The 16,538-nt window shown below is 41.0% G+C and overlaps 1 protein-coding gene across 6 annotated transcripts in view; it reads right to left on the bottom strand.

Moving 5' to 3' along the window:
- The window catches only part of TECRL (trans-2,3-enoyl-CoA reductase like), a 48,688-nt gene that overhangs the window by 30,628 nt on the left and 1,522 nt on the right, over window positions 1-16,538 (bottom strand). For all 6 annotated transcript variants that reach the window (XM_071742555.1, XM_071742554.1, XM_071742553.1 and 3 more), the window contains exon 2: window positions 10,002-10,053. In XM_071742555.1, coding sequence (XP_071598656.1) covers window positions 10,002-10,053 — 52 coding nt within the window. The remainder of the gene's footprint in view (window positions 1-10,001; window positions 10,054-16,538) is intronic.

The raw sequence follows: 16,538 nt of genomic DNA, 5'->3' as shown, positions 1-16,538 counted from the left end.
CAGACAATAGCCAGTGGTCAGACAATCACAGCTGAGCCACCAAAGGTGGCTCAAACCCCCATCAATGTCTCCACCCCAGGTACACTGAGCAGGTGAGAGTCCTGTCCTAGGATCTAGCTATGTTTCTTTAAAAGCATTCCTTAGTCAGCTAGCTACTAAGATATGCTAATGAAGTATATATGAGGTATAATGAAGTATAAGTGTAACATGTTTAAAACTGACCAGTCAGCTGTTTTTCCTGTTACATAGACACAGGTAATTAGGGGCTTGGTTGTGGCGGTTTTGCTTGGCGAGTACTTCAATTCTCATACTTGAAGGATGATACTTCATCCCAATCTATACCACAAGCACCTTATAGCCTCTGAACACCTTTACTGATTTTCCTCTGTAAATGTTACAGCCTCAGCTCATCCAGACTGTTTGTTAACTCTGAGTTGATGCTGTAAGGGCAGATGATAGACAAATTATTTTTTTACCGGTAGCCTGTATTTAAACCAGAGAAACATACACTGTTCAAAGCAAACAAACCACTGACATAACCTTCTGCTTGTTCCATTTTTGTGCCATTTGGTGACAGTTTTTGGAGCTGTCCTTCTTATTTGCAGGCAGAATTAGTTGAAAGTTTTAAAGAACATTTTTGATACTGTTGAAACACAGTTTTTGTTTTAGAATTCAGAGTAGTTTATGAAGAAAGTGAGGTTGTATATTACAAACCCAGAGAAAAAACACTTAGTTTTGAATTCAATGTTCTTTTTCAGCCTCTGATTATTCATATACAATTCTCTGTTTACATTTTCTGCCTCCATAGTTTCTTTCTAACCACATTTATGGAATAATTTATACTATAAACCTTATTTTCCTTGCCTGAAATTTTGGTATGTTCTGGTTGGTAGGGTTTGTAGATATGTCTGCCTGCCTTAAGAAGGAAATCCAGTCTCATCATTTGATGCTAGGCATAACTTAGCCTTCTGAGCTGGGAATATTGATTTGAAATCGTAGTGCCTCCTGTATTTGTTTTGATGGGAAATCAAGACTATGAGCCATAATACCCAAAATCAAGTGAAAGTGTAAGCGTACATTGAAAACTGGCTAAGTGTCCACACTGCATCCTTAAGCCCACATCCAAAATGTGTCATGACAACAATCCAAAATGTGTCATGACAACAGCAACACCAAAGAAGTGAAGGAAAAGTTAAGATTTCCCAAGTGGATGCTAAGCATACCCAGAAGCACCCACGTTTACCCTGGAGTCAAATGCCTGGACCTTCATGTTGTCAATCTTGTCTAAACCTCACAGGAACTGTGGCTGTACTTGGCCACAGTCAAAGCTTGCCTCACACCACAGCATCTAGGTAGCAGAAAAGCCTTTGGACTCACGCAGCTACTCGCTTCAAAACATTTATGACAGATCCCCGAAACCTCAAGGACAGTGTTAGTTCTTTTTAAGGATCAGAAATATTCCTTCAACAAAGGTTCTGCCCAGCAGGAATATCAGTGTAAACTAAGACAACCTTTAACACCATCTACCCACCTCTGGTGTCCAAAAACACAGGGACTTGTATGGAAAACCTGGAGTAGGTGAGGAGCAAGTTTAAAGGCCTGAACTGATCTTTACTCTGCTGTAGTCTCCAGGGGTCTGTCTTGTTAATGGCTTTGAGATTGTTTTCACAATCGTGAACACCCACTGGTGCTTTCAGTACCTTGAGTTCCCTGGGGGAACACGAAGCCCACATGTATTCAGCTCTGAAGTCTGTCTGTGCTTTAGACAAAAAAGGTAATATCCCAGTTTAAATTGATGCAGGAGCTCTTCAGAAAACAAAATTATTTTGACATCTTATATTAAGAGTCCAGTAGCCTTTAATTCTTCATTTTACATGAGACTAGATACTTTCCTAGGGCCCAGATTACTTCCATTGGGCCTTGCACTGTCCTTTTCTGATTTCAGCCATAGGCACTAAAACAAGACACATTGTAACTAATAATAGGCAATTCTAGTAAACAAATTTTGTTGTTTCTCATCTAGACCTGTCATTTAAATCTACTGCAAAGGCAGGAAAAGCAAAGATTCTAGGTATGAAATTTCCTTTTCTTAATGAGGCATTTAAATAGCATATCACATTTATTCTCTGGTTGTTTACATAGGATGTCATTTGTGATGCATTGTTAGAGCCCTGTAAATCTCAGCTGGGAACAATATCCCAGAGAGCAGAGAGGCCAGTTCTGCTTCAAGCTACATCTCAATAGATTTGCTGCCTTTTCTTTTATTATGTTACTAATTTCAAATGATATCTGTAATCCTGCTAATGAAGTGCAATAACATCAGATGCAGCAGCTGCCAAATAAAAGAGAAATAATGTGAATATATATTAAAGTTTTAAGTTGATCTTCACTTTGCTATTTTTTTTCTGAAGGTCATCTTATTTCTTTGAGCATTTAACAGGCAGCCTGGCTTTTGTCTGAGACACCTTACTCCCTCTGGTTCAATAGGTCATTAGGCATATATTTAAGTCATTCTTTGTCACAAATGTTTCTTACAGGATCACAGCCAAAACAGACAAAAGACCCCAAGGTGGCTGAAAGGCAGGTTAATTATTCTTTTTTATAGATGAGAAAATGAAGCTCAAAAGGGAGGAAGTAGTGTGACTTCCATTCATTTTGAATCAAGTCTTAAAGACCTAAGTCTTAACATAATTACATTGATTTCAGTGTGAATTAGGGGGCTTAAAAAATCCCAGCTGGCCCTCTGGCTTTTATTGTTACCTTTAGAAGACCATAATTCTTTCTTTAAAAATCGGACCCTGCAAGTTTTGTTGAAGGTGCTGTGTCACTAAGTGCACTGCTTCTAAACCATCTGGGTGAGCCACACCTCAGCCACAGTTTCCTGAATCACTACATTTCACAAAGCAGAACTGCGGGGATATCTGACCAGATGTTTTTCAGACTGGTTTAATACCTCTTCTCCATAATTCATAATGAATTTCAAGCGCTCAGAAAAAGTGAACTGCAGGTGCCTCGTCTGATGCTTGCTCCTATCATTACATCCAATTGACTTGAAAGGAGTCAGACATGAGCACTCCAGATAGAAATGTCCAAATGCAAGTTCTGGGCTTTAGCAGTGCCAACAAGAGGCACAAGAGTCATGGCTCAAATGGAAGGGTTATTATGATCACAGTTCAAGATGCAAAATAGTGTCTGCGAAGTGCACGGCACCTTCAGGAGGGCTGCCCAGTGGCTACACCACAGTGTTTTCAGCTCTAGCACTCCATGCCTTGGCTGTCCCTTTTGAAAACTGGTCTGAATTGGTTTTCTGTAAATCCAATGCAGAGTGAGGGGTAGGGAAATGGGGGAGGGAAGGGAAGAGGGAAGATATTTTGGAGTCTAAGTATAAGGTAAATTTTTAGTAATTTTGAAGATTTAGATCTTGAGTTAAACTCAGTTTGGTGTCTTCTTTCAGCTCTCTTAGGCCAGTGACACCGTTCTCATTCCCTGACTGTCTGTTACAAAAGCAGTGAAAGTATTCCCAGCTTTTGCAGGTCTGCTCCAATTATTTTGACAGCTAAGTCATAAATTCGAGCTATACAAATCTGTACCAGCAGACAGACTCTTGTAATTTTTTTAGAGAGATTTGCCCAGATATGCCACAAATAAGCTGTGAGGAGGTCACCTTCTTGATAGGTCTCCCTGCACAGATCAGAAATGAAGCCTCACAGAAAGGCTGGCCTTGTGGCTAAAGCAGCCTGCCAAGGCAAGAATTTAGGTCTGTGTTCTGACATGCACGCACTGCAGATGCAGGAAGCAATTTACTCACAGATTAGATCTCTGATTGCGAATGGAGAGGAAGATGGTAGTGAATAGTTTGAGTTTTATGGCAGGAGCTGTAGCTTGGTTTGTGCTTAGCTTTGCAAAACAAAAAGTAAAGTATTTAAGTATATACAAGCCTCACTGTGGCAGTAACAAGAAAATCGAGGAGTTTCTAATAAGCAGAGTTGTGTTGACAAGCATGGAGAAATAAAAAGAGCTTACTTAGAATCGTCTCATTTGAGGGATCCTGAAATTCATCATAAACCAGGTTCCTATTGCTATCTGCTGTACAACTGAGACAAAAGAAAAATAAACTGTAAAAATATATAAGATGAAAAAAAATCGTTGTGTTTCCTCCTAATCTAGTCGCTTTCATTTACAAAGTCAAGAGAGATGAATGAGCAGTTTACCCAGATGAAATGACTGTACTTGTTAGTGCCCATTTGCAGTAACTGTTGCAGTAACTGTCCCTCCCCAATGATTTGCCTTCATTCTTATTTTCTAGTTGTGTTGTTACAAATACAGAGAGGGGAAAATTAATTGAAAACAATAGTTGGATGTGACTGCCAACCAAACGTGCTCTGTGAATCTCTACTGAAGACATAATGCTGGGCCTCTGAGCTCTGCAGTCAGCCAGCAGGATCTTCCCTGACCCTTTGAAGCCCATTTCTACATGGGGTTCAACTGTCACTTTGGGCCAGCATGAACTACTCAGGATAAAAGTGAGGTGGGAAGAAGTTTGAGATTTTAAAAGCCATAGACTTTGTAGCTGCCTTTCAGACTCAGGAGTGCATCCAGCTCAAGGTGACTCACAGCAGGATCAGATCTCTTTCCAAAATTTTGGCTTTTCCAAAGCCCTGTTTGCTAATGAAGGGCAGAGGAAAGATTCCTCTGGAAGGCTGTATGCCCTAGATATTACTTATTTGGGTCTCTTCAGTTTGTGAGACATATGAAGGGCTCCTGGTTGATTGACAGGCCAAAATTACGAACTCAGATTGGGAAAGCCATAAATAGCATAATTCAGCATCCCCGTGTCCCCATCAGGTGTATTCAACGGGTGTATGAGTCTCTCCAGGCATCAAAACTGACAGAATTCATTAACTTTCTTCAACTTGAGAATCCAGCTGTAATAGTGTAGAGAAATAGAAGGAACTGCAGGTTCTCAGCAAGGCTCTGTTACCAGTTATCTTGATTATACAGAGCAGGTAGGCGAGGCACTGACTTAGCAGTCACCATTCTCCCAGGTTCTGCTCTTAATGACTAATCCCCACAGCATCCTTCCTCACCTCTGAGCTTTGCAGTATAACATCACGGACAGCAGAAAGGAATTATGTGGTGCGGTCACACAACAGCTCTGCATCCAGCTCTTGTGACTTAGCACAGGCCTGGCAAAATAGAGTTATTCCATGACCCCTTGCTCTTGGAATCATGCTACCGGCTCTCAGATGTCACAAAAAACAGGGAAGTTGCAGATTCAGAGAATGAAACCCACTAGCAGACTACTTGGAAAGCAGAAAAGAAAGAGAACTTGCTCTGCTAAATGATTAGTTTTAGAACATCCTGTGCCTTGAGCTCCTCTAATAAGGCTTGATTTGTCATTTTTAAGCAATTATAGATTCTTTTCCTTGCTCTTCACCAGGCACATGGAAGTCAGTGGGAGTGTTTGGCAGACTTGGTGAAATGGCATGTTGGAAGGGCCTGCACAGGAGCCTCTGATCTTGTTTAAGCACAGGGAGTCAGATGAGGTAAACTCTGATCAGGTGGCCTGGAGGGTAATGACATCTATAGGGCTGCCTGTTCTTCTGTGGCTTCTGAGGAACATGCAGAGGAGAGCAGTAAGCAAGGCTGGGCAGATGAACACATCCTAACACACTGCCCTACAGGAGGAGACTAAAAGAGATATTGTTGCCCATCGTGAGGAAGGAATTGCACTGTCTTTTGCCTTGTGCTCTCTCTAGAGGAAATCAACAGCAAATACCTCAGTGGTTTTCCAGGGACCATAACTCATAGGATTGCTATAGAAATACCTGTAAGGAGCAGTTGTAAGATGGCACAGCTGCCTTCTCAAGTATCGCAGTGTTCAGAAATTATGCTGTTTATTCTTGAGTGCCATCTACTGACAATTTCTATCTTAAAGCTCTACTTCCATTGACAGTGCTTATTTTAAATGTCCTGTGTGACATCTATTAGCTTAGATAGAGGGGCCTGCAATTTTGGAGCTGAAGGATTAGGAATTAGTATTTTATTGGGACAGCTGGCAGCTTGTGATGTTACTTATTCCTTGAGCACCTCATTCCCCACTGCAGGCAGAGGTACTCTCTCTGCACATGGTGTTTTCAATTCTCCAACTTCCTTTTTTCCTTCCACCCATTGCCAGGCTTCCTTCCATCTTCCCTTCCCTCCCTGACTTTTCCTTCTGCCTACAGGTCAATTTCTGACCTCCCTAAGATCTCTCTTTTGACTTTAAAGCTCCAGTGTGTTATGTCCTTGCGCAGGAGATCGCACCCAAGAGTTTGTCACAGTATTTTCCCCTCTCCCTTCTCCCTTCCTTTTCTTTCAAGAGCTTTTTCAGCAACTTTCATCCAGCAACATTGAAAATATGTAATGATCACTGACTCCACTATATTACCTGTACTAGATGTATTTTATTTTGAATTTATATATTTATATATTTGAATTAGCATTATTATTACAGTTTTTACATGCTCTCTGTGTAAGGTTTCCGCCCTTATCAGTCCAATGTATTTTGCAAAGATAAAAATAAATTAAAGGTGAAGAGTTATTGCCAAGGACAAGTGCTTGCAAAGTTTAGCCTAAAAGGTATTTCTTTCTCCACTGAAAATGTAATCTTTATAGATAAAGAAAATGCCAGGTACCTAACTCATTATAAGCAAATCAGAAAATCGATCAAGAGTCTTCCTTCTTACACACTTTTTGTTAGTAAAGTCACCTAGTGCACAGCACCAATTTGAGGCTTCTTTGGCCATACCATAGGTAATACAGTGATGGCCAGTAACACCCAGGCACTGAGCTGCCACTCAGGTTTTGGCAGAAAATATCAAGCAGTAGAAGTGTAGACATTTGTCTGCAATATACTTATTGTGAAACTCCTTCCCAAAGGACTTTGCTGAGGTCAAAACTGTAAGTAGGTTTAAAAAGGATTAGACAGATTCATGGTGGGCAGGTGTGATGTTTGCTATTAAGGATGACAGCCTGGATCTAACATCTGTTACAAAAAGCCCCTGTAGAGTTGATGGCTGGAAGGCTGTAACAGGGAAACTGCTGCCAGGGACAGTGCCTGCAGAGACAAGGGGCTGATTCACAACAGCCGTCTTCAGTCTGGAGAAAGCCTTGGAATTCCCATAGAAATGTGAGTGTGTCTTCAGTGGGTATTCTCCCCTAGGAGTTCATACAACCCAAATCTCCAGTGATGGAACTGGATTGCCCCTCTAAACTCAGTGCCACAGAAAGCACGGGGTTCATGTTTCCCTGAGTAGTTTCAGCATAGGCCTTTTTTCTGAAGTGAGGTCTGAGTTGTATTTCAATATTTGTTCTTGGAATTCTAAATCCATATTCTGCCTTTCATATAACCATGGGTCGAAGCTAGTGTTTCACTGACTTAGAAACTACCGAACAGAAACATGTTGTGCGTCACTTGCATCCCTTACCTTTTATTTTAATTTAACAGCCTCCTGTGCTGCAATTCACAATTCAGTCTTTTTTCCTCATCTTGAATCAGGCAGTGAAAACCGATCAGTGACAGAGACAATACTTGTGAGATTGCTGCACAGGGGTTCCTCTCACTAAAGGGCTGACAAGATACCAGCTCAGGAGAAAACCTAATTGCGTGGGTGATCAAAGGAGAATGCACGAAGACATAGACTTTATGGGGTTGTGCATGGGAGTGTGTTTTAGCAAGAGATTACAGGGGAACATGTGAATCTGGCACACATGAAAATGACAGAAAGGAATGCATGAGCGCTCAAAAAATAGCATGGAAACCAAAGGCATCCACAGATCAGCTTCATCCCCTTCTCAGCTCTTGCCTAAAAAGAACTGTATTCTATTAGCTGTCATCCTCCAAGCTATATGAAGAGTAAAAGGGGAAGGCTTGTTCTTTGTGAGTGGGAAAGCAGGAGGGGGGAACCTCATGAGACAACATCCAGGCTGAACTGGAAAAGAGAGATCAAAGCAATGAGCTGGAATGGGAAGAAAGAACACAGGCCACTGATACGGTGTACTCCTGAGAATAGGAGGAATTAATAAAAAAACCGGAGAACTGAAAAAGCATTGAAGGCAGAGGCCAGCCCTTCCCTGTGCTGGGAAACAGTACTGTCAAGAGTTTCAGCTCACATTTTGTATCATCCTTTGTTGTGTTGCTTGCTGTCTTCCTTTGTACTCAGCTCCACTTACATCACTAGCAGTATTTGAGGAGTAAGATACCTCTAAGTATGAAAAGAGGCACCGTAATATATACACAGAATTGCACCATTTTAGCCCAAATCCATTAAAAACTTAATTCCAGCTAAACTGGCATAAACCCCTGTTCCAGTGATCTTCATGACTGAAGCTGCATCAATATAGACCAAGTTTCAGTTGATTTAATAAAGTCTAAGCAGAAATGCTCTGCATTTCACAAACTGATGGGAGGACATACTCTTACTAAAATATTAAAACACTCAGTCTTTTCTATTCAGCTGTAGGGATTTTGAAGTTGAGGTCTTTTGCCATTTACAAGCCCTTAGAGGGAGTCAAAACAAGTAGTGTCAGAGCAGTCAGGTCAACAGCCTTTTGCTTCATCAGCTGAGACTTCATGCAACCAGAGGAGCCTTTAGCTTTAGTGTTTTATAAAGTTCTGAGGGCAGAGGAGAAACATATTTCTTCTACTTACCTGTCTCTGAACTCAGAATATTAGTGTCTGGCTAAACTTTTTTTTGCAGAAGAAATATAGCCTTTATTTGAATACTCCTTTTTGTGAAAATAATGAAAGCCCATCATCTAAGACACTTACTCCAACAGTAAACTGCCTTTTGGAACCGAATACCTCATTCCTAATTTGAGTGTGTCCCTAGCCTTCACTTCCAACCCTCAATTCTTATTGCACCTTTTTCTGCTCAATACCTTTGCAGTTTTAAGAAATTCAGTTCAAGTAAACCGGCCTTGCACAGACCTGCACATCTCAAATGTGGGTGTCATCCAGTCCTTATCACAAGTAGCACCTTACTTCCCACAGGCAAGAGTGGAAGAAAACATTTCTCAGTCTAGGATGGCAATTAGGATTTCTACAAACACACTACAGCAGTACTTGAGCATTTCAGAACTCAAAGGGGACACAAATATGTTCTGTAGGTTTCAGATATATTTGGCCCCACTCCTCAAAACCCTGACCACAAATTCAGTGGATAAAGGTAAATGCCATTTTGGTGCTCAGCTACTTTCACTGCTCTTTCTCCCACCTTCCCAATCACCTCACTCTAGTAAGGGCAGGAGGCAGGTGTCTAGGAGGAGGCAGAAAGGAAGCATCCAACAGAGCTGCTTTCATCTGGCAGGAAGAGAAGAGAGGAGAGGAGAGAGAAGTTTTCAAGCATGATTGCATGCATCTCTTCTCATGTACAAGGTCCACATCTGAAGCCTTTTGTACAAAAGTTACCCTCTCCCCCTCTATTTCTCATGGATATGAAAAACAAACAAACAAAAAAGTAGTATTAGAAGAAAGGGCAAGAATGTTGCCCTGATCAATAAGGAACCTGCAGGTGGCTGAGTCAGTTGGGAAGTGTCAAATTGGCTGCAAAATGCCAACTCAGTAATTTAATCTCCATGCTTGAGTTCCCCACTGTAGTGATCGTTTGGTCTGCATGGGCTGCCTATGGCCTTCTTCAAGCAGCCTCATGTTATCAAAGCTTATCTAACACAACACTGGGAGGGCAATTGCAGTTGTGGTCTTGAATTGATACTGTGTAATGTTAAAAAAAGAATAGAAAAGTATTCCCCTCATGGGCTGGCAGTGATAAATTATGCAGCCTTCTCCTTCCAGCCTCTCACATTTTTGATAGCTGCAGTAGAACTTCAGTGTAAACACTGCTTTTATTTAGCACTAGAGCTGTCAAGCAGTCTCAGCTTTCATGAAAAATAAATTTGAAAATTTCTTCAAGTTGAGAGGCCTCTAACCATGACTCCATCCTGCTAGCCATAGTACTTACATGCTTTGTGAAATTTGAGTTTCACATCAAGAAGGGTGGATGATGGAGACACCTGGAAAAGAAAGCAAAATGCATGTAGATTAATTTCTCTGTCTTCTTCACTCTGCGAATCAGAAAATGGATCGAGTCTTCGTTCTTACATATTTTTGATAGTAAAGTCACCTAGTGCACAGCACCAATTTGAGGCTTCTTTGGCCTCCTCACCTCTTCTAACAAAGAGATAATTCGATTTGTCTGCAAGCTCCTGAGGTGAGGCAGTATTGAAGCAACTCAGCAGCATTGCTCTCGTATGTTTATATGCTACAAAGGACTGTCCACAGTTGGTTTACATACTACCTGGACCACCTCTGCTTGGCCAATGGAAGGGTAAAGTCCCAAGGGTCAAGAGGGAAAGCTGCTGGCCCCGTTTGAGGCAGTAACTGCCCCACACTCAAACCAGAGGGAGAGCATGAGGGTTGTTTAAAGTTAGGTTCAAGCATTGTGGGACGTCCCTTAAAGACATGAAAGGGTTTTCCTGAGGGGTTCAGCAGCAAAGGTGGCAGGTTCCATCCTTCTTGCCTGAAATGATGCTGCTTCTGCATGCTGCTGTTCATGTACACTGAAGCAGTTCAGGTGTCACACATCAGGTGTTAGATGGCAGGCCTTTAAGGCTCTGTTTATTATATATATATTGATTTCCTTGTGTCATAACAGATGGAAATATTCCAAAATTAGTTTGTAACGCAGTCTTTCCCAAATTCTACCTCATAAAAATTTCAAAAAAAATTTTTTCTCTTTTTTTTTTTCTGTAATTTGCAAAGAAAACAAATTTGGGGTATGCAGTTCAGAAAAGCAAAATAAAACAAACAAACAAAAAACTACAACAAACTAAAACCAAACAAACGCTAATTTTGGCCAGTTTCTCTCAGAAAGAAAGTGAGTCTTAGGGTTTTGTTTTATTTCTGATTGCCAGTCCCAGCATATAGCTTAGCTGTGAAACCTCTATTTGTCTTCCCTTTCCTGCCAAGTGGCTGTAGAGGTATATGTTTGCTTCTTTATACTTAGGCAGGCTGGTTACATGTAAAATCAAGCAGTGCACCCATCAAACTCAGCCAATGCTGGGAACAGAGCAGTCACAAGCTGTGTGAGGAACGGTATGAAAAACAAGAAGCAAGAGTGAGATAAACCAACTCAAAAGAAGGTTCACAAGAGAACGTGTATAGGCAAAACAAGTGGTTCTGTGAACAGCAGGGCTAATAAGGCCTGACTTTCCACTAATAAAGGACCTCAAAACCTTTTCCATATGCCCCATATCCTTTCCCTATCTTCTCTATAGAGTTTCAGCTGGGCAAGAAACTTGGGGCTGTTGCACTGCCATGCGCTTGCCTCTTGCCCAGCCAGACTGTGGGTGCTGAGCTGACAGCTGGTTACTGGTGTACAGCAGGGGTGGAGGCTGCTCTCTGCCTGTGCTCCCTGCTCTGAAACACTGCTGCCCAGCCACCAGCTCCTGTTAGACAAGCAAGAGATAAATAATCTTCTAAGCCTTTTATTTGTTTCCCTCTTTCAGATATATTTAAATTTGTCCAGCAGGTCCAAAGTCATGCTGGAGAGGGCAGGCAGGGAAAGATGGAGAGACAGCATGTCCCCTGAGAGGAAGTATTAGAAGCAGAAAGGAATGGGAAATGAGGATTGCATCTGAGAACAATTAGACATCATCAGGTAAGTTAGAAGTCTACATCTTTTTCACGATACCAAGTGCAGTGAAGACATGCTCTGTATCAGGCTGCCTCAGTTTGTTCTCTTGTAGCACAGGAGCTGTATATAATAAAAAAGGAAAGCTTGTATTTTAGGCACTTTTTAAAATCCAAAATTGTTTAAACAGAGACAGAAATGTTATAATGATAACATTAATCTATACTGATACATATTTATAGATCTGTTACTGCACGGCTCAGGTATTTTGTGAGGAGTCACAGGTCTGATTTCAGAAAGAACCTGAAGCATTTTCTGGTGGGCCAATACATCATGGACAGGAGTATTTTAATGCTACAGGAATGCCTATATGAGATGCCATTATACACCTATATTTCCATCATGGCTTGTGCTGATTAACTATTAGACTAATGAAACACCTACAGCTCCCTGTGGTCTTGTATTATTCCAGTACATTCATGATTTGCAATAAGCTGTGAATTATCTTTGATGCAATAAGGCAAATGTGCAGCTGGGTTAAAATGTCATTTGGGACAATTTCCACTGTTGGGAAAGAGAACATTTTCACACTGGCTGGGATTTAGAGATACACCTGTGGCAACGTTCACTCTTCTGGTAGCATAGCTGGCTTCTCCTGCTGACCAGAATGGCTTACATTCGTGAGGAGCTGAAGCACCGCCACTGTCTCAGGAATTCATTCTCTCCTTTTCTCTGAACTTTGAATCAAGCTTTAATTTTTTAAACCATTTATTGTATTTCACTCTCTCCTCCCCACCCTGTCACCTAAAGGCACTTCTTAGCTTTGAAAATTAGTATTAGGTGAAGTAGTAGTCTTCTGTCTGGCTTCTGTAATCCTTCGCATTATCCCTTTACAAATGCTTAGTGACCTAAAGGTACCAGCATCTCCCCTCCCCAGTCTCTCTCTTCCAGGTATATCAAAAGCCATTTCTCTAGGTATTCCATTTTAAAAGCCAAATTGAAACAAGCAAAGACAAGCAAATTAACATATCTAGGTGTCTCTTTTAATCTGAAACTATCTGTAGCTGTATTGAAAGTAAAATTTATGTGAATTTCTAGTAAGAGCAGGAAGAAGTTAAAGCAAATTCTGCTTCAACAGAATTTGAATATGTTTACCTCATTTACCAAGTGTAACTAGTAACTGAGGTAGAAAATACTGTCATCATCTCCAGCACTGAGAGGCAGGCATAAGACTCAATTTTTGTGGGCAAGAAGACGTGTAGCCTTCATAACATGTTTGTAAATGTAATGTGCAGTGCCTCCCAGCAGGTATCAGATTCCTGTTGTGCTGGATGCTGTGAAAAAATACAGTAAAACACACAAGACACCATGAAATCCTCCTTCCAAATGAAAGTTAAAAAGATGACGTCCAGTGTAATGAGCCTGCATCCAGCTAGGTTACTGCCTGTGTTCCTGCATCCGTGGTGTTGTGGTAATCCCTGGTTTCTGGGCTCAGCATCAGAAGCCCCCACAGAAAGCCCCCTCCTTTGACAAAAGGGGTTATTCTGTCCCTTTTGTCATCTTTGGCATGGAGGCAGGATATATTGTTTGAATGAGAAAGAATATTATCCTCAAAATCCTATGCATGACATGAAGCTGCTGTGGGGGTACACAGGTTTTGCTTATTCTCCACAGGGAAAAATACAGAGTCCTGTGAAGTGAAATATTATAATTCCAAGATTTAGAGATGAAAATAAGAATATAAAAGGCAATAAAAATATTAATTTCATTCCTGGAAAAGAATGTCTTCACTGTACTCCCCTAGAATGAAGAAAACATGGAGAGTTTGGTCTAAAAGGCAGTGTTCTGGTACTGCAAAAAATTCCTTTGCAGTATTTCCTTGCCTACTTTAATTGATTGCGTTTGCTCTCCAGAACTGAATGTGGTATGTCTAACCTCCAAGTCATGATGAGAGGAGTTATTTTTATTTGTTGGAGATGACAGTGCAAAAGAGACTGGGTGATGACTGTTTTTGATGCTCACTTTATGTGACATAGCTGCAACCCACACACAAGAATAGCAGATTTCTGGTACTGGAGATAACATTTCTGCATGTAACTGATTTTGCTGTCGTGCCAGTATAAACCCATTGTATTCTTAAGCCATAGTGTGCAAATATAAGGACACTACTGTTTTAGGTGCTTTACAAACAGAAACGCTTGTGAACTTCCTCAGAGACAGGTAGGCCTTTCAGAGTAGTAAGACGTAATTCATCTCTGGCAAAATTGCACATACTTTGCAATATTTAATAGCAAGAAGGAGTCCTCTGAGGAGTCCTCTCCTGGGCTCTGGAGGGATCTCAGGTCAGACAAGATGCTCTGGGTACAGCCGAGGTCACTGGCCTGGCCTGCCTTCCCTGGGGAGTGGGAAGGGAAAAGCCCCAGGCTCCGTCCTTCAGCCTGACCTGTGTGCCTGGGCTCTTGCCCTCTCACAGCCAGGGCACAGGGCAGGAGGCCACTTGCACATCTCAGAGCTGCAGTGCCTCTCGTCCCCCTGCTGCCATCGCAGTGGATACCTTTGCTACATGAGTACAGTCACAGCTTACCTACTCTGAGCATTTAAGGACAGCAGGAAAGGGGAAGAGTTGTAGCCTAAGTTCAGTTTTTCCTATTCACTCCTTTCTGAAGCCTTTTTCCACGTGCCAAGTAGCCCTCTAAAGAGGGCTATAAATTGCTGATGCCTTCTGTCCTGCCAGAAGCAGTAGTCTGAGGACATTTTTTTAGAACTGGAAAAAAAAATTTTTAGGCAAGTTTGAGTTTCCTCCCTCATGTCCCCATCCCCAAAATCTGAGGCCTCTTCTCCATGACATATCACCTCAAAATTAACTCCTATACCAAGAGCAAATCTGAGAAAAAAGATCTCACACTACTATTATTTCCCTTTTACATTCTTTTAAGTAGCTCACTGGGAAAGTCTTAGAGCACCGAACTGCTTGCACAGTGTCATATCCATAGCAGGGGAAGTCCCCAGAGCTGGTTAACAATATTAAATAATAAAAAAAAATAATATTGCTGTAACAAATTCTATGTTCAAAGTACACATGTAAAAATGAATTGCCAGTGCTGCTGATTCTTGTGAATTTACTTCAAGTTTTCCAAGATTACATACTTTTCTTCAAGACCCAGCTCCTGAGGGGGATGATCATGGGGCAAAGTAAACTTTCCTCTTCTACTAGTTTCTTTCAGTATTTTTTTTCTGACTTTCCTGACTGTGCAAAAGCTTGCAGTATGATGTGAATGTATCTTGCAGGCTTTAAAAACACAGTCAAATATGTATTTATTCTGTTCCTTTAAACCAGTCTTAAAGACAATCAAGACCACTCGGTTGACTTGATATAAGTAAAGGATCCTTTCCCAAGGTATCAGATGGGTGAGAGAGACAAGAGAAATTTTATTTTCATTTTACAGATGGAGAATTAATTCACAGTTACTTTTGTTGAATCCAGAGCCTATTGGTATCAACTGAATGCTAACACAACTCTTCTAAATCCCTGACTCTGCATTGAGCATAAGACATCTTATCTTTCTAAATACTGAAACCAGTTAGATGTATCATCACTTTGCAGACTTTGGAGAGCTCCCACTAATCTGAATAGGATTCATATGCATATGCAAGAGACTCACAGAAATCAACCCTCTGGAAGCAGTGACTGGCATTTAACCTCATAGCATTAATTATCTAATCACTATTCCTGAGCTTCTGTTAGGTAGAGAAGGAAAAGGGGTCTTCTCTCTGCCATTACAGTATAGTTTTGTCCCTTTGGATTTATTAATCCAAGAATGTTACGAACATATTTGCTAAATCATAACAGTCTCAACTACTAACAGTCTGCAGAAAGAGCATAAATACGTACATTTCAAAATCTATGGTTCTTGTTCACTCCTATTATAAATCCTGACAAGTAGTAATTACATGCAACCACAAGAAATGAAGCTAATCATAATTATCTTACAAACAGAAAACAGGCATTAGAAGTGTCATGTTGAGTCTGTATCAATGTTACATTTAATTAAGCAGGTGATTATGCATAATCCAGTAAAATTGTCTCTTGTTTGCTCTAATAACCAGCTGAAATTAAGTTCACCAATACTAACAAGTGTTCATGGAAGTAAGGAACTCAATGTCTGTACTTTCAGGGTTGCTTTAGGAGAGGATTATAATGGCAGATTAAGGGATTTAGACAGGTGAATTTGCATTCAAAATCCAAATTCTTCAGGTAGTCTTGGAAATCTCAGCTTTGCACTATACGTGCACCAATCCCTTGGTACTGGGCAAAATAAATAAATAAATAAATAAATAATTCCAATAGCCATGTTACTTGGACATGGATTCCTGAGCAGATTCTTTCAGGTTTTTCCATTTTTCCTAAAATACCCAATCTAAACCTCCCTTGGTGCAACTTGAGGCCATTTCCTCCAATCCTCTCATCCTATCCCGTGTTACTTGGGAGAAGAGACTGACCCCCACCTTGCTACAACCTCCTCTCAGGTAGTTGTAGAGAGCAATAAGGTCCCCCCTCAGCCTCCTTTTCCCCAAACTGAACAACCCCAGTTCCCACAGATGGTCCTCAGAAGACTTGTGCTCTAGGCCTTTCACCAGTTTCATTGCCCATGTCCATGGTTTGGAGAAGGTGAAGAAAATCTCCAGGCTCATAAAAATTCAGAATAATGCTTAAAATGTAGGTCTGCTAGTGTATCAGCAGATGGCAGTTCTTCCGTGCATCACGGGATTCCTGAAATATGGCTCTTCACCTAATTTGGTTTCTGTTAATATATTTCTTTTAATGACACCATAGGAAAGCTTAGGATAAGAAACAGACTCAGTCCT

Source organism: Heliangelus exortis, chromosome 4 (assembly GCF_036169615.1).
Source record: "Heliangelus exortis chromosome 4, bHelExo1.hap1, whole genome shotgun sequence".
NCBI classification, from domain to species: domain Eukaryota; kingdom Metazoa; phylum Chordata; class Aves; order Apodiformes; family Trochilidae; genus Heliangelus; species Heliangelus exortis.
The sequence above is the reverse complement of the archived record's forward strand: the minus strand, read 5'-3'. Positions and strand labels throughout refer to the sequence as shown.